The sequence below is a fragment of the Podarcis erhardii genome (genome assembly GCF_964252035.2).
Source record: "Podarcis erhardii genome assembly, chromosome: Z".
Taxonomy (NCBI): Eukaryota; Metazoa; Chordata; class Lepidosauria; order Squamata; family Lacertidae; genus Podarcis; species Podarcis erhardii.
The window spans coordinates 9,894,439-9,912,442 of record NC_138504.1 but is presented as its reverse complement, the minus strand read 5'-3'; the positions used below and the strand labels follow the sequence as shown (position 1 = coordinate 9,912,442).

The 18,004-nt window shown below is 45.0% G+C and overlaps 1 protein-coding gene across 4 annotated transcripts in view; it reads left to right on the top strand.

The window, feature by feature from the left end:
• Nucleotides 1-18,004, top strand: part of NRK (Nik related kinase) — a 122,483-nt gene that overhangs the window by 90,469 nt on the left and 14,010 nt on the right. For all 4 annotated transcript variants that reach the window (XM_081847891.1, XM_081847890.1, XM_081847892.1 and 1 more), the window contains 4 exons: nucleotides 1,939-2,082; nucleotides 5,361-5,495; nucleotides 12,046-12,146; nucleotides 14,505-14,654. In XM_081847891.1, coding sequence (XP_081704017.1) covers nucleotides 1,939-2,082; nucleotides 5,361-5,495; nucleotides 12,046-12,146; nucleotides 14,505-14,654 — 530 coding nt within the window. The remainder of the gene's footprint in view (nucleotides 1-1,938; nucleotides 2,083-5,360; nucleotides 5,496-12,045; nucleotides 12,147-14,504; nucleotides 14,655-18,004) is intronic.

Below are 18,004 nucleotides of genomic sequence, written 5' to 3'. Positions count from 1 at the left end.
AACGGGAGCTCACCTCGTCACGGGGATTTGAACCACCAACCTTCTGATTGGCAAGTCGTAGGCTCTGTGGTTTAACTCACAGCGCTACCCTTTTAGAGAAATGCAAATAACCTCCCCACCCCCCAAAAAAACCCCAACCCAAATTAAATAAATATAAACAAAAAACAAACGTAGACCCCCTGCAGGGTCAGAGCAGCAAACAATCTAGTCCAGCACCCTGATTCTAGTAGTGGCCAACCAGATGCCCACAAAGCAGGACCTGAGGGCAGATTGCTCCACCCCACATCTGCCCCACAGCAGGGGTTATTCCCTGGCATGCTACCTCTGAATGAAACTTTCGCTGAATATACTAATATAGCCAAAACCAGAATGCCCATGCACAACAGTGGGGCACCAGCAGGCTCAGGGGAACCCCAAGGTTCTAAATACTTTAGGAGGGGTAATCAAGGCTTGAACCTCTTGTAGAGTTCTCAGAGAATCAGTAGGGTAGCACTATTGTTTGCGGCAGCACATACTGAGTTGGCAAGTCACTGGAAAACAGGATTTATGGCCAAAGGGTAGCTAGATAATATCCAAGTCTTGGCCTTCTTTGAAAGGCTGACATATCACAGTAGTGTGATTAGAGGGACGGCAGAAAAATAGCAAACAGTAATTGGAGGGGTGGCAGAAAAATCACTAATCTGATGTGATTTGGATGCCTTTTCTGGCATATGTCAATAAGAATCAGAATTTACTAGAACCTCCAACAACTCGAGTCGTCAATCTGTGGACGGGTTATATTTTAAAAGTGCCCTCTTCCTGATGGACAAATGAGAGATTTACTAAGGGGAGGAAATGACTCAAATGGACAAAGAGTAGTTTGACTCACAATATGTGCATTGTAAGACCCATATGATAAGATGCCTCCGCTAGCTTAGTTCAGTTTTTGTTAACACTGCTTTTCTTGTTGTTATCGAAACCCAATCAAAATCATTTGGGGGCAGAGTGGAACAGCCCCCAAACAGTCTAATGAGGACTGAGCATACTCAGTGACCATGGAATGAATGTTCTCTGTTGAGATGGCAAGAAGAGGGGGGGGGGGGAGAGAATGGAGCTTTCTGGGAAAGGTCACAGCTGGCCAGCTGGCTGGCTGGCAGGCAACCTGAACAGGAACAGGCCACACTGCAACATGAAGGCCGTGCATGCACTCCCATTGAATCTGCATCCAGTGCACTCTCACTGCTGGTTTGGGAAGCGACATGCACACAACATTAGCTGCATCCATATCTGTCCTGCCATTTCAAGTTACAAGAAGGGAGATTCTGACTAGACAGCAGGAAGTAAGAGCTGTTCAGCAGTGGAACGGACTTCATCGGGAGGTTGTGGACACTCCTTCCTTGGGGGGTTTCAAGCAGAGGTTGGATGGCCATCTGCCATGGCTGCTTTAGCTGAGATTTAGTTGTTTAGGGAAGCTAAACAAGCTTTAGGGAAGCTATATTTTAATATTTTGTTGGAAGCCACCCAGAGTGGCTGGGGAAGCCCAGCCAGATGGGCAGGGTATAAATAATAAATTATTATTATTATTATTATTATTATTATTATTATTATTATTATCCCTGCATTGCAGGGGGTTGGACTAGATGACCCTCAGTGACCCCTTCCAACGATTCTCTGATGAGTATTAAATGCTGTGTTTTGATGCACTTCCCCACCAAAACCAGCTTCCACAGGAACTGAGAAAACCAACAGCCTAGCTGTGCTTAAAAGCAGTAATGTGTGCACAGGCCACGTTGCAGGTCCCACCTGTCTTGAGTAAGAGCTGTTGAATACCAATATAGTAACCAAAGTGCTGTTCCATCCATTCGCTCTCCAGTGAGGAAGTGGTCCAAATTGCCTTTAGATGGTTTATATTGTCAGGATTACTTGCGCTGATTTTGTTGTTCTTCCATATTTTAACAGGGGTGAATTTGCTTGTGGGGACTGAGAATGGATTGTGGCTTCTAGACAGAAGCGGCCAAGGAAGAGTTTACTCATTGATAACCAGGAGGCGGTTCCAACAGATGGATGTGCTCGAAGGACTCAACGTGCTAATTACCATCTCAGGTTTGTATGGTGCCTAGAACCATCTGACCTACAGTAGGACCAGAAGCAATTACAAAGAAGATTAGACTGCAAATTGAGTTGTAAAAACTCGTCGGCTCCTCCTGATGCTTACAATCCTTGTATCTAGGGCAGATGTGATTCAGGGTGTTTCATTGCCTGCTTAGTATGCAAAGTGGTTTGCAAGATTTATAGAGTACACCAGATACTTAAAACTAGTTTAAAGCTGGCTTCTGAGTCTAACAGCATCAATCTCTCTGTGTTTGTTTCTCTAATGTAGCTTCCATCCCTGCCCTGGAAGCTGATGGCAGCAACCATTAAATTATTCCTCCCAGAGCACAGGCTAGGCATGTATATGTCTGATATCAGTGTACTGAAATTATGGGTCACAGCCACCTTACCCTGGCCATTCCTGTTCGATCACTGGCATCATCTGAGGGAGTCCTGTTAGCACAACTCTCACCAACAAGAAGAGATGCCTTCAGTCTTATGAGTCTTACTCTTGTGGAACTCCTTGCCACTAGAAGTCAGACAGGCACCATGGCTGCTGAATTTTGGACGCCTGGTTAAAACTGTTTTATTTCAGGAGGGCTTTGCATCATGAGTACCTCTCCAATGCTTTAGAATCTTTTTGTTTGTTTGCATTTCTGAGGTTTTACATTTCTGAGGCTTTAAATTTCTGAAAGTTAATTTATGTTTTAAAATTTGCATCTTGTAGCTGCTTTGACACCTGGGCACTGGGAAGCACAATATACATTTTTAACATTAATAGTAATGATCATGATGGTGGTAGGTGTGGCCTAGGGTGGATGTGCACTCATGGTTTTTGATGCTAAAAATGAATTTCAAATATGGTTCTTACTCTTCCCTGACAGTTCTGATAACCATATTGCCATAGGAAGTTCTTTTCAAACATTAGTGATGTGCTGTTTAAATGTGGCACCAGAGGGCGCTGCAGATCTATCTCTATCCCAAAAAATACCTGGTAAACTTTGTGGGAACCGAAGCGAAGGAAGAAACCAAATGCCTTGACGTTTTAGAATGATATTTTTAATATTGTTCTAATAACGTTTAAAAGGTGGGTTTCGATCTAGCCCTAGACTCTCCACTAAAGTTTGCAAATTATATACAGTACTAACTTTTATGGGAACAAACTGTTAGTTAGAGTGTTCAGACTTCCACATTACGAACTGCTCTGTCAAAAGCATGGAAAGACAGGTATTAACCCCATCCAGGTGGTTTTTCATGATAAGACCCATAACTCTCCCGGGCAAAGTTATCTCCTATAGCTACAGGAGTGGCCATATTTTTTGTTGTTCTGAACAATGCTGAGGCACAAAGATTATGGCTTACGACCAAAAAAAGGGGGGGAACAACTCACTAAAACAGAATGCCCTCAACCTCTAAGACATGTTTTGAACCAACAAAATCAAAACAGAGTAAATAAGACTTGTTGAAAGATGAAGTAATGGGGCTTTACACACACACACACACACACACACACACACACATATGAGGGCCCATGCTCAATGCTTGCCAACTGAGGGCTACAAAGCACACTCTCATGTATGCATGCATGCACACACAACCCCACATGTGCGGCAGACGCACTCAGCACACAGGCAGACCACACAGCAACTGTTTACATCACCTTGGAAATAAATAAATAAATAAATACATAGCAACATGCCCTCTCTCTGCCCTGCCCACACATGATATAGGCCAATATACTATAAAAGGTAAAGGGACCCCTGACCATTAGGTCCAGTCGTGACTGACTCTGGGGTTGCGGCACTCATCTCGCTTTATTAGCCGAGGGAGCCGGCGTACAGCTTCCAGGTCATGTGGCCAGCATGACTAAGCCACTTCTGGCGAACCAGAGCAGCGCACGGAAATGCCGTTTACCTTCCCGCTGGAGTGGTACCTATTTATCTACTTGCACTTGACGTGCTTTCGAACTGCTAGGTTGGCAGGAGCAGGGACTGACCAACGGGAGCTCACCCCATTGCAGGGATTCAAACCGCCGACCTTCTGATCGGCAAGCCCTAGGCTCTGTGGTTTAACCCACAGCACCACCCACACACATGCACACAGACACATAGATGCATCACACATTACAGTTTAAACCACTCCACCCTGCCCAGTGCTGAGATGGGGCAATTTTAATCTCCACCACAGCACTGGGCTGCACATGAATACAAATCCAGGCTGAAGGTTCACCACCCCTCGCCTTACAGGGTGTGGAGTGAAGGAGCTACTACAAAGTAAACAAAGGAGATCCAACAAACAGATCTGGGGTGCAAAACAGATTGTTTGGAACGTCACCCTGAGCTGCAGTTGTGCTAGTGATACTAAGGAGTGGTGCCTTTCAGAAGGCTCGGCTCACACAACGAAAGCTTAACTGAACTAGGAACATATCTGAGGGCACAGATACACAAGTATTCGTTTATTTTTTACATACGTTCTCTCACCACAAGGTGGTGCTATTGCTTTTCTGTCTGACTGCGATGATCTGAGAACATAGATCCGTCACTGAGCATGAGCTTTGCACACAGAAAAACCCTGACTTCGCTGCCTGACATCTCTGCTAAAAATGATATTAGTCAAGTAGATATCAGAAAGACCTCTGCCCGAGTCTTTGCGGAAACAGCTGCAAGACAGAGGTTTGGTATGCACACCACAGATTTAAAGCACTCGGCTTCCGCTCTCCCTGCCCCTAAAAAACCCTGGGGACCGTACTTCGTTAATGGTGCTGGGAATTGCAACTCTGTGTGGGGCAAACCACAGTTCCCAGGATTTTGGGGGGAAGGAAGCTACATGTTTTAAATGTGTCCTAATGGAATGGTGCTTACACCGCCAGAATAGGCAATACAGTGGTACCTTGGGTTACCTATACTTCAGATTACATACGCTTCAGGTTACAGACTCCGCTAACCCAGAAATAGTACCTAGGGTTAAGAACTTTGCTTCAGGATGAGAACAAAAATCATGCTCTGGCGGCACGGCAGCAGCGGGAGGCCCCATTAGCTAAAGTGGTCTTCAGATTAAGCACAGTTTCAGGTTAAGAACAGACCTCCGGAATGAATTAAGTTCTTAACCCGAGGTACCACTATACTGGCTTGATATTAGGCATCTTTCCTCTTAGTTTAAGATATTACCAACCTCAAAACTACTTTCAGCCAAGTTGGTGGTGTGCTACAGCCTGGCACTCCACAGTCATGTAGAGAAATTAAGTTTTTAAGCAAAATTCCTTTTCTATTTCTGCTCCATTAAATTGGCAGGCAAAAAGAACAAGCTACGTGTCTACTATCTATCCTGGCTGAGGAATAAGATCTTGCGGAATGATCCAGATGTGGAAAAGCGACAAGGCTGGGTGTCTGTGGGTGACCTGGAAGGCTGCATACACTACAAAGTTGGTGAGTTTTCCATTTGTGGGCTGCTAATAGCCAATTTTAGCACAATATTTCTGTTGTTGTTGTTGTTGTTGTTAACTCTGATGCATTCTGTTTCACTTCAAGATCTTTAAAATAATGTTTTAGTTCCTGTTAATTCAGGAAGAGAAAAAGCTAAGGAGTAAACCCTGTGAAAATCTGGAGTGGTTGGGTGGTGTCTTGTACACCTCCTTCCAGCAAAATGGGCCTGTAGGATGGAGATTCCTCACCCCTTCTTTGAGGGCTTATTTGAACACACCAGATTCAGGGGTTGACACCACTGAGATAATATAGCTATTGTCTACATGAGCAAGATTTCTAAGGCCTTTTATTCAGATCCACATGCTGAAATAGGTTATTTGCGTGTGGAACATACAGACACTGTCAACTAGGAGCAATATCCCATTTTGCATTATCACTTCTTACCAGTTTTGATCCTAAATAGTTACATACAGAGGAAATGTTCTTTCATATGAGGTGGACTTGTAAAAGGGTAAAAGTGTATTGGGAAATGATCCATAAGGAATTGGGGGGGGGGGATGTTTAAAAGTACGGCGGTTTTTATTTATATATTTTTATTTTATTTTATTTTTGTTTGGGGTGGAATAAATGTTGAGTTGGGGTGGGGTTGAGTTTTATTTTAGTATAATTGTTTTTGGCTTTGTTTTTACTTTTACTATTTTGTTAGGCTACTGTATAGTTTGAATTTTGCTTTATAAGAGGAAAGGGCCAGGGCTACCTGGGAGTGAGCCTCAGCCAACAGAATGGCTGGGGCAGGTTCCACAGGGGCAGAAGCACCGGGTACCGATCTCAGTGATCACGGGCAGGAGGAGGAGCTATGCTAAGACCAGACCGTGTCATTACCGAGGAGGCAGGTTTAGTCGTTGTCTAAGGACTATCCCAGCCTTCGGATCTGGTCCTGACCAGAAGGATACTGGAATCATTGCTGTGCAATGCCAGGACAATGATGAATAAGACCACTGCCATCCACGACCTGATTGTGGATGGAGGACTTGACCTGGCATGTGTGACAGAGACCTGGTTGGATGAAGCAGATGGGCCTGTCCTTGCCGCTGCTTGCCCACCAGGTTTCTCTTACGCACAGCAACCCAGGTCATGTGGGCAGGGAGGGGGGGTTGCAGTGATTTTTAGGAAGTCATTAGTTTGCACAAGGCATCCTATTGGGAAGACCCAGTTCTCTGAGTGCATGTTCTGGAAGTTGGGCAATAGGGGCAGTACAGGATTCCTTTTGGTGTACCAACCTCCCCGCTGCACCAAGGATTCCCTGCCCGAGCTGCTTCAGGTCATGGCGGATGTTCTCCTGGTTGTCCTAGGGGATTTTAACATCCATGCCGACACGACCTTATAAGGGGCCACTCGGGACTTCATGGAAAGCATGGCCTCCGTGGGGCTGTCCCTGAATAAGTTTGGCCCAACTCATAGCCGCGGACATGCCTTGGACCTGGTGTTCACCTCTATAGATGTTGGTGATCTGACACTAACTAAAAGCGAAACAAAAGAAATGCCATGGTCAGATCACTTCCTGGTGCAACTGGACTTCTCTGCGACCCTTCCCCTCTGCAGGGAGGTGGGACCGATTCGGATGGTCCACCCCCGCCACTTAATGGATCCAAATGGTTTCCAGAGAGTGGTAGAGGATGTTTTATCCCAAGTTGATGGCCTTTCAGCTGATTCCCTGGTGGCCCGCTGGAATACGGAGTTAACTAGGCCTACTGACTGTCTGGCTCCGAAGCGCCCTCTCCGATTGCATGGAGCCCAGACAGCCCTGTGGTTTTCCATGGATCTGAGGGCAATGAAACAATCACTGAGATGGCTAGAGCGCCAGTGGCAGATAACTCATTCTGAAGCTGACAGGACATGGGGTAGTGCTCAACGTCGAGCCTACCAAGTGGCGATGGCAACGGCGAAGAGGACCTTCTTCACCGCCTCTATTGCATCTGCAGAAAACAGCAGCAGGAGACTCTTTCAGGTGGTTCGCAATCTATCAGAACCACCTTCGTCATCGGGGCCTGGTAGGGACCCCAAGATCTCCTGCAATGCTTTTGCAAAGTTTTTTGCAGATAAAGTCGCTCAGATTCGGTAGGAGGTAGACTTCACCATGGGAGCAGGGCCGGGAGAGTGCTAGAGTTCTGTCTGGTCCTGTTACATGGGATCAATTCCAATCTGTTACCTCCGAGGATGTGGACAGGCTGCTTGGACAAGTGAAACTGACCACCTGTCTACTTGATCCTTGCCCATCCTGGCTGATAAAAGCGAGCCAGGAAGGGCTGGGCGATGGGCTCTGCGGGGTGGTGAATGCTTCCCTCTGTGACGGAGCCTTCCCAGGCCCACTGAAAGAGGAGGTCATTAAACCGCTTCTAAAAAAAAAAAATTTAGACCCGGCCTATTTGGCCAACTATCACCCAGTCTCAAATCTTCCATTCTTGGGAAAGGTGATTGAGCGAGTGGTTGCTGAACAAAACTCCAAGCACGCCTGGAGGGTGCGGGCCATTTGGATCCCTTCCAGTCACCATGGGACTGAAACTGCCTTGGTTGCACTGGTCGATGATCTCCGGCAGGCTAGGGACAAAGGTGAGAGCTGTTTCCTAGTTTTGCTGGATCTCTCAGCGGCTTTTGATACCATCGACCATAACATCCTTCCGGACCATCTTGAGGGGCTGGGAGCTGGGGGCACTGTTATACAGTGGTTACGCTACTTTCTCCTGGGCCATGTCCAGAGAGTGGGGGGGATGAGTGTTCAGACCCCTGGGCTCTCACTTCTGGGGTGCCTCAGGGTTCCGTCCTCTCCCCCATGCTTTTTAATATCTATATGAAGCCGCTGGGAGAGATCATCAGGGGGTTTGGGATGCGGATGATACCCAGTTCTTCCTCTCTTTTAAATCAGAACCAGTGAAGGTGGTGAAGGTCCTGTGTGAGTGTCTGGAGGCGGTTGGAGGGTGGATGGCAGCTAACGGATTGAGGTTGAATCCTGACAAGACAGAAGTACTGTTCTTGGGGGATAGGCTGGTGTGGAGGACTCCTGATCCTGAATGGGGTAACTGTGCCCCTGAAGGACCATGTGCACAGCCTGGGAGTCATTTTGGATTCACAGCTGTCCATGGAAGTGCAGGTCAATTCTGTGTCCAGGGCAGCTGTTCACCAGCTCCATCTGGTACGCAGGCTGAGACCGTACCTGCCTGCAGACTGTCTTGCCAGAGTGGTGCATGCTCTATTTATCTCCCGCTTGGACTACTTCAATGCGCTGTACATGGGGCTACCTTTGAAGGTGACTCGGAAACTGCAATTAATCCAGAATGCAGCAGCTAGACTGGTGACTGGGAATGGCTGCCAAGACCATATAACACCAGTCCTGAAAGACCTACATTGGCTCCCAGTACATTTCCGAGCACAATTCAAAGTGTTGGTGCTGAACTTTAAAGCCCTAAACGGCCTCGGTCCTGTATACCTGAAGGAGCATCTCCACCCCCATCATCCAGCCCGGACACTGAGATCCAGCACCAAGGGCCTTCTGCCAGTTCCCTCACTGTGAGAAGTGAGGTTACAGGGAACCAGGCAGAGGGCCTTTTCGGTAGTGGTGCCTACCCAGTGGAACGCCCTTCCCACAGATGTCAAGGCAATAAACAACTACCGTATTTTTCCTTCTATAACACGCAGATTTTTTCTTCTAAAAAGGAAGGGGAAATGTCTGTGCGTGTTATAGAGCGAATGTGTGGTCCCTGGAGCCGAAAAATCATGCAAAAATCAAATCGCGGCGCTGCACGCTGCACGGAGAAGCGAAACCTGAAAAGAGGAAGCGGCTGCTTTCCTGCATTCTGCCTCAGGGTCTTACTGCCCACCCTCCTCTGTTTCGTTGCTGTGTTTGCTGAAACGGAACAAAGAGCAGGGAAAGCCCCTCCCCTCCAGGCAAGCTCCGGTGCTGCTGGGGGAGAGGGAGAGAGAGGGGGGAAGGGAGAGAGAGGGGGGAGGGGGAGGGAGAGAGGGGGGGAGGGCGAGAGAGGGGGAGGGAGGGAGGGGAGAGAGAGAGAGAGAGAGAGAGAGAGAGAGAGAGAGAGAGAGAGATGGCTGGCTTGGGTGGGGGGAAACTTTTGCCTTTCTTTCCTCCCTCCCGTTAAATCCCTCTCCTGCATTCTTAGCCAGCTGCTTCTCTGCACACCCCTCTAATGTCCCTTCTTTGTTTTTCCTTCGCTCCCCACTTAAAATGTGGTTACAAAGCATGGATCCACAGGGATTCTCAGGATCTTTGCATTGGGTCACCCCAAATTCACCATCAGATCACATAGCATGTCCATGGCTACAGCCTGCACCAAAAAAATCAGGCACCCACTGTTGCTTGGGGCTGCAGTGGTGCAAAAATGTGGTTTAAAAGCATGGATCCACAGGGATTCTCAGGATCCTTGCATTGGGTCACCCCAAATTCACCATCAGATCACATAGCATGTCCATGGCTACAGCCTGCACCAAAAAAATCACGCACCCACTGTTGCCTGGGGCTGCAATGGTGCAAAAATGTGGTTACAAAGCATGGATCCACAGGGATTCTCAGGATCTTTGCATTGGGTCACCCCAAATTCACCATCAGATCACATAGCATGTCCATGGCTACAGCCTGCCCCCCCAAAATCACGCACCCACTGTTGCCTGGGGCTGCAATGGTGCAAAAATGTGGTTAAAAAGCATGGATCCCCAGGGATTCTCAGGATCCTTGCATTGGGTCACCCCAAATTCACCATCAGATCACATAGCATGTCCATGGCTACAGCCTGCCCCCCCAAAATCACGCACCCACTGTTGCCTGGGGCTGCAATGGTGCAAAAATGTGGTTAAAAAGCATGGATCCACAGGAATTCTCAGGATTTTGGCATTGGGTCACCCCAAATTCACCATCAGATCACATAGCATGTCCATGGCTACAGCCTGCCCCCCCCAAATCACATACCCACTGTTGCCTGGGGCTGCAATGGTGCAAAAACGTGGTTACAAACCATGGATCCACATGGATCCTCAGGATCTTTGCATTGGGTCAGCCCAAATTCACCATCAGAGCACATAGCATGTCCATGGCTACAGCCTGCCCCAAAAAAATCACGCACCCACTGTTGCCTGGGGCTGCAATGGTGCAAAAACGTGGTTACAAACCATGGATGCACAGGGATTCTCAGGATTTTTGCATTGGGTCAGCCCAAATTCACCATCAGATCACATGTCTGTGGCCACAGCATGAAGCACAAAAATGATACATCCACTGTTTCATTCAGAATGTTTTTTCCCTTGTTTTCCTCCTCTAAAAACGATGTGCGTGTTATGGTCAGGTGCGTGTTATAGAGCGAAAAATACGGTATTTTAGTTTTAAAAGACAACTGAAGGCGGCCCTGTTTAGTGAAGTTTTTAATGTATGACACTATGGTTTTTAATATTCAGTTGGAAGCCACCAAGCGTGGCTTGGGAAACCAAGCCAGATGGGCAGGGTATAAATAATAAATTATTATTATTATTATTATTATTATTATTATTATTATTATTACTACTACTACTACTATTACTACTACTACTACTACTACTACTATTACTTTCCCCAAAAAATCCAGAGTCCTTTCTGTTGGGGATAATTGAGACTGAAATTCCCAGGTGTCTAAAAAGGTTGTTTATGTATGCTGCTACTGCAGCCTGTGTTTTGTTAGCCCAAAAATGGAAAACGAGTGAGGTTCCAACTAAAGAAGAATGGCAACTTAAGTTGACAGAATATGCACAACTCACAGATTTAACATATAGAATAAGAGAACAAGCAGAACATACGTTTAAAGAAGATTGGAATAAGTTTATGGGAAATAATTGTGCACAGCTGAAAACGCTGGCAGTATTAAGATAAATTAAACAGTGTAAACAAGTTTTGATGGATGCAATAATGAAATACTAAATGGTTTTGTTTTTGTAAAATATACAGATATTTATGATATGTAAAATGACCCATGGAAAGAGAAGAAGGGAAGTCATTGATATCTTAAGAATGTAAAATGAGTTGTTTTAAATTGTTCAACAGAAAACTTAATAAAATTATATACTAAATGGTTACATAACAATTCTGGTAGAGGGTTTATGACTGTCGTCTCATCTCTAATGTGAACCTGAGTGTATGGATAAATCGAAGACTGTGATTGGTCTCGGGACTGAAATATCAGGATAGATAACTATGTAAACATTCAAGCCATGTAAGATTATTGTAAGCCAAATTCATTATGTTCAGTCTGATATACGGACTTCTTATACAGGTCTACTTGCTTAAATGTCTGGGCTCTGGGTTTGTTGTCACCACCCCTCCCCCTCCCCCTTAGAACACGTTGTCTTGATTAGTTATTATTTAGCTTGTATCATTTGAATAGTGGTTGCTGTTGTTGTTGGAAAACTGAGTTTTTTTAAAACTTGTTCTTCGCACTTTCGCTGTGCAAAGAATGATTTAGAGAACCTTTCCCAATTTCTGTGCCTAGCTCATTAAAAAAAGAAAACTATTACTTTTCAGTGAAATACGAGAGGATCAAATTTCTTGTGATCGCTGTGAAAAACTCAGTTGAAGTCTACGCCTGGGCTCCTAAACCATATCACAAATTTATGGCATTCAAGGTAAGTAAATATGAAGAGATTCATACTTGCTTTCCATAGTATTCTCTACACATGTGCACCCAAAACACACACATGAACAGAGTTCTAATCATGTCCCTGTTTCATCCTGTAATGATAAAAGATCATTGTCTGACAATTACTGGACTCCCAGTGGCAAATAACCTATGGGGTGGCGCCCAAATATTTATGTTTGCTTATATTAGTTTCAGTAACCTAATTGAACTAAAGTTGCATAAATTTGCATATGAAAGGGAACACGAAGGCAATGTAACGGAAGGCAGGGGAACGCATGCCCATTCCAGGCTTTTGTTTCCTTCCTTATACAGTGGTGCCTCGCAAGACGAAATTAATCCGTTCCGTGAGGCTCTTCGTCTAGCGGCTTTTTCGTCTTGCGAAGCAAGCCCATTGACGGCTGAGCGGATTAGCACTATTACCGGTTTAGCGGCTTTTAGCAGCTTAGCGGATAAGCGGATAAGCGGATAAGCGGATAAGCGGCTTAGCGGCTTAGAAAAAGGGGGGGAAGGGAAAAAAACCCGCAGGAACTCGCAAGACATTTTCATCTTGCGAAGCAAGCCCATAGGAAATTCGTTTTGCGAAGCACCTCCAAAACGGAAAACCCTTTCGTCTAGCGGGTTTTTCGTCTTGCGAGGCATTCGTCTTGCGGGGCACCACTGTATAGTGTAACTGCTAAACCCAGGTAAGCCAAACATGGCAGAAACTAGGTTATCACCTAGTCTCAGGCATGTATTATGCTGCCTTTAACGCTGGACAGGAGTGCTTTCTTGGGGATTCAAGCCAAATACTTAGAATCATAGAGTTGGAAGACCCTTCTCTGCCTGAAATCCTGGGACTCAGCTACATTTAGTAAAGAAATAGTGATTTGAATGCGCTATAAACATGCAACACAAGATGGCGCCAGACAGCAGAAAATTTTAAAATGCAATTTTCTATAGAGATCTTTTTTTCTTTTTTTATAACTATCCTGTGTCTAGATCCACCTCCTGAGAGCCACTACCACCGGTTTAGATAGGAAAACAGACTAGCCTGGTAAAAGGCAGATATGTTCTGGTGCATTAAAATAGTTCTTTAAAAAATCAGAATAATCAGAATCTGCTGCCTTCTTCATTGACCAGAATGATTTATAATCTCATCATCTCATTGATTAATCAGGCAAAGGTTGCAGCACTTCCTAATTTGCACCATGGTATTAAACTGATTTCACTGCCCATTCCCTCTTTCCAGAGAAACTTGAGAACCATAGTTCTGTGAAGGTAGGCTAGAGATTTCAAACAAGAGGCTTTTCAGCATTTTACCAAATTACAGTCTTGAGGATTATTTGGGAGAAGCCATGACAGGAAAGTGGTCTAAGGCTGCTATAAATTTGTAGTGTAGAATGTGTTTGCCCAAACTCACTATTTCTCTCATTCATTTATTTTGATGTGGGGTTAGATAGGGAGCTTTATGGGGACATGAATTCAGCTCACATAACTTGGGCTATCTCATAGATATGTCATAGAATCATAGAGTTGGAAGGGACCCTGAGGCAGTGGCGTAGCGTGGGGGGTGCAGGGGGGGCCGGCCGCACCGGGCGCAACATCTGGGGTTAGGGCAAATCCACGGGTTAGGGGGCGCAAATCCACGGGTTAGGGGGCGCAAATTACTTGCCTTGCCCCGGGTGCTGACAACCCACGCTACGCCACTGCCCTGAGGTTCATCTAGTCCAACCCTCTGCAATGCACAAATATGTAGCTTTTCCTTATGGGGATCAAACCTCCAACCTTGGCATTGTAAGCACCGTGTTCTAACCAACTGAGGTATTCACCGTATCCTGTTCTCATAACTCATAGTCCAGGACTGCAGTCACTCTTCATGAAAAGGGATGCAGGTGGCGCTGTGGTCTAAACCACTGAGCCTCTTGGGCTTGCTGATCAGAAGGTCAGCGGTTCAAATCCCCTTGACGGAGTGAGCTCCTGTTGCTCTGTCCCAGCTCCTGCCAACCTGGCAGTTCAAAAGCACGCCATTGCAAGTAGATAAATAGGTACCACTGTGGCAGGAAGGTAAACATGTTTCTGTGTGCTTTGATTTCTGCCATGGTGTCCTGTTGCACCAGAAGCAGTTTAGTCATGCTGGCCACATGAACCAGAAAGCTGTCTGTGGACAAACGCTGGCTTCCTTGGCCTGAAAGTGAGATGAGCGCCGCAACCCCATAGTCGTCTTTGACTGGACTTAACCATCCAAAGGTCCTTTACCTTTACCTTACCTTTGTGAAAAGACAAAGGGAAATGCTAATCAGGACTCTTTTTGGTTACATGTTTAATTAACAGTAAGATGCACAGTGTCTGATTCTTCTCTTTACAGTCCTTCACTTCACTTCACCACAAACCACTGTTGGTTGACTTGACGGTTGAGAATGGACAGAGGTTAAAAGTGATCTATGGCTCACCGGTTGGATTTCATGCTATTGATGTGGACTCTGGCTCAGTGTATGACCTGTACCTTCCCACACATGTAAGATACATCATTCTTCAGGAATCATGACAGTTTGCAGGGGGGGTTTCTTCTTCAGCCTATACAGTTAAAGAGGGTCTCATCGCTATTAATGCCGTGATTATTATCATTATTTGAATATTTTTTTCTACTCCACATTTCCATCCACGTGGGTCCACAGAAGCCAGAAATTCTCATTTGTTTAACAAGATTTATTGCAATAAATGTAACGAAATCTCCAAGTCGTTTGCAATAAATATTAAAGCCCTCAAGTAGAAACAGTTAAGAACGAGAAATTTAAAAACATTTTAAAAGATAATTAAAATTAGCAGTAAAAGGTTCGAACAAGTTAATTTCTACGTGCCTGGATAGAAAAAAAAATTAACATCTAGTTTCCCTGTTGATTTTGGAACCATTCAAGATATACAGAAAATATACTTAAAGAAAAATATTTTAACATCTAGTATCCCTGTTGATTGTGGCACCATTCAAGATATACAGAGCTTTATAAATCTAAGTTGGTCCTCTCTGTGCATGCAGTTTGGGTATTGTTGTTGTTTAATTATTTGATTCATTTATTTATTTATTGGCCATTGCTTTTCTTCCAATATATTGGGGCAGCATACACAATTCTCCCCTTACCACTGACGCAGTTTTCTCCTCTCAACAACCCTGTGAAAGCTTAGGCTAAGAGATAGTGTCTGGCCCAAGATTTGGGTAGAGATTTAAGCCTAAGCTCCTCTGAACTTAGTACACCTACTCCATTTAATTAATAGAGTGCCATGAGCGAATAATGCTAATGATTTTGCACGGGAAAAATAGAACAGGGACTGGCCCAAAAGGACCTTGTACTCTAAGGCAGCCTGCTATCTTTTTTTCCCTCGTTCTTCTTTGGCGATCACTCGTAGCTGAGTAAGATTGTCTCCCATGAACACGGTTTTAACAGTGTGTCTGTAAGTAACCGTGGAGGCCAATTCTGGATCCACACGTCCTTCCACAGTGGGGACATTGGTTTATGGGCGGGAGTTGATCATGGTGAGGGTTTGCCAAACATGCCTTCCTCTTAGCATGTTTTTCCCTTTCGTCCTGAGTTCGAGTGTCTTCAAAGTCCATGACACTTTTGGTAAAGACTGTTCTCCAATTGGAGCTCTTGCAGGCCACTGTTTCCCAGTTGTCGGTGTTTATACTACATTTTTTTAGATGTGCCTTGAGAGAGTTTTTAAACCTCTTTTGTTGACCAACAGTATTACGCTTTCAATTTTTAAGTCCGGAATAGAGTAGTTGCTTGGAAGACGATAATCAGGCATCTAAACACCATGACCAGTCCAACAAAGTTGATGTTGAAGAATAATTGCTTTGACACTGGTGATCGTAATAATGTTGAAGAATAATTGCTTTGACACTGGTGATCTTTGCTGCTTCCAGTACACTGGCATTAGTTTGCCTATCTTCCCAAGTGATGTGTACATTTTTTTGGAGACACCATTGATGGAATCTTTCAAGGAGTTGGAGATGGCGTTTATAAGTAGTCCATGTTTCACAAGCATGCAGTAGAGTTGGCAGTACAGTAGCTTTGTAAACAAGCATTATGGTTTCCCTGCAAATGTCCTGGTCCTCAAACACTCTGCACTTCAATCAGGAGAAAGCTGCACTGGCAGAGCTCAGGTGATGCTGGATCTTGGCATCAATATCAGCCCTTGTGGAAAGATAACTGCCCAGGTAGGAGAAGTGACCGACACTTTCCAGCGTTACACCATCAAGTTGGATTTGTGGTGCTGCAGATTGGTTGTTTTGTGCTTGTTGGTGCAGCACTTTGGTTTTTGGGATGTTGAGAGATAGGCCAAGCTTTTCGTAAGCTTCTGCAAAGATATTTAGGATGGTTTGGAGATCATCCTCTGAGTGTGTACACTATATTGTCGTCAGCATACTAAAGCTCTCTGATAGAAGTTACGGTAACCTTACTCAGATTGAAAAGCTTTCCATCTGTTTGATATATAATTTCTACTCCGGTGGGGAGTTTCCATTTGACAATGTGTGGAATCATGGCAATGAAAATAATGAATAGAGTTGGGATGCTAACACAACCCTGTTAAACACCTGATCCTAATGTTAATGGTTCACTTTGAGAGCTGTTGTTATCTGCGATTGTTGCTTTTGTCAACACTCGTCATAGCTCTGGTAAGGAGCACATCCCGGCAATCTTCAGCTTGGACAATTACATAGACTAAGAGATGCCAGTGGTTCAACTGAGGGTGCCTCCATGATGTTTTAAATTTATTATTTTGTCAAAAGGGTGTGTTAATAAAAACAAGATTGTGCATTGCGCATATGGTTAATCCCCTAGTAAACCCAAGACATCCTGTTTTGTCTTGCTGTGATCTTGTACAATTTTGCACTGTGATTTCCCCCCCCCCAAAAAAAAAGTTTTGGGGAGGGGCACGATCTCACATGGGTCACCTTTTTTGAGGGGGCACAATCTCGCATAGGTCACGTGACTTACATGGGAGTGTGGCCCCAGAAGATGGTGTCCTGGTTTTTTGTTGCAACCTGTAGGAGGGTATGGCATGAATGAGTTTTGAGAAGAGTTTGTAAAGAGAGGATGAGAGGTGACACCACATTTTGAGCAGAAGGTGGTACAATGGCGAAGGAAAAATGTCACGAGGCCTCAGAAAAAATAAATGATGCTGGTCTCAGCAGCCTCCAATTTAATTAGAAATGTAGAGAAGCAATATTTCCCAGCTCAATGCCCTCAATATGAGAGCTCCCCATGGATGGTTGTGACTATTCTGCTCACTCGTCCACCATGAGACAGAGTGCACTAAAAATACACTTTACCCCCAAGAGTGCAGGAACTTAAATAAGTGTGTCATTCCTGCAGCTGCTGGGACTTGTTCCAGGAAAGGTCCGAATGTGAGAGGTTCGCTATATAATTTTCTTCAAAGAGGTTTCTGGAATCAGCATCCTAGGCTTCTTTTAAAGGCAACAGACTAGGTGTAGACATATCTGCGTCTGGCTCCCACTTTCTCTCTCTCTCTCTCTCTCTCTCTCTCTCTGTATGTATGTGTGTGTCTTTCGCATCAATTGGTCATGCAAGTAATACCAAGGCAACGCATCAAAATTGCTCTCCGGCTCTGGATACCTGTCCTGGTACTACGGATAGTGGCTGCAGAGACACCAGACTGCATGGATGGAATGGGTATACTCACTTTGGCAAGTAAAGCATCTGTGGTTCCTTTATGGGTCAAACATGGCATTGATGTGGTAGAGAAATGGATGTCCTTTGAGTTGCATGTGCCTTTGCATTTCATGAAAAGCAACAGGGGAGTTCTGGTGTTTGTTCTCCTTGTGAAAATGCTAATTGCATGGATCTT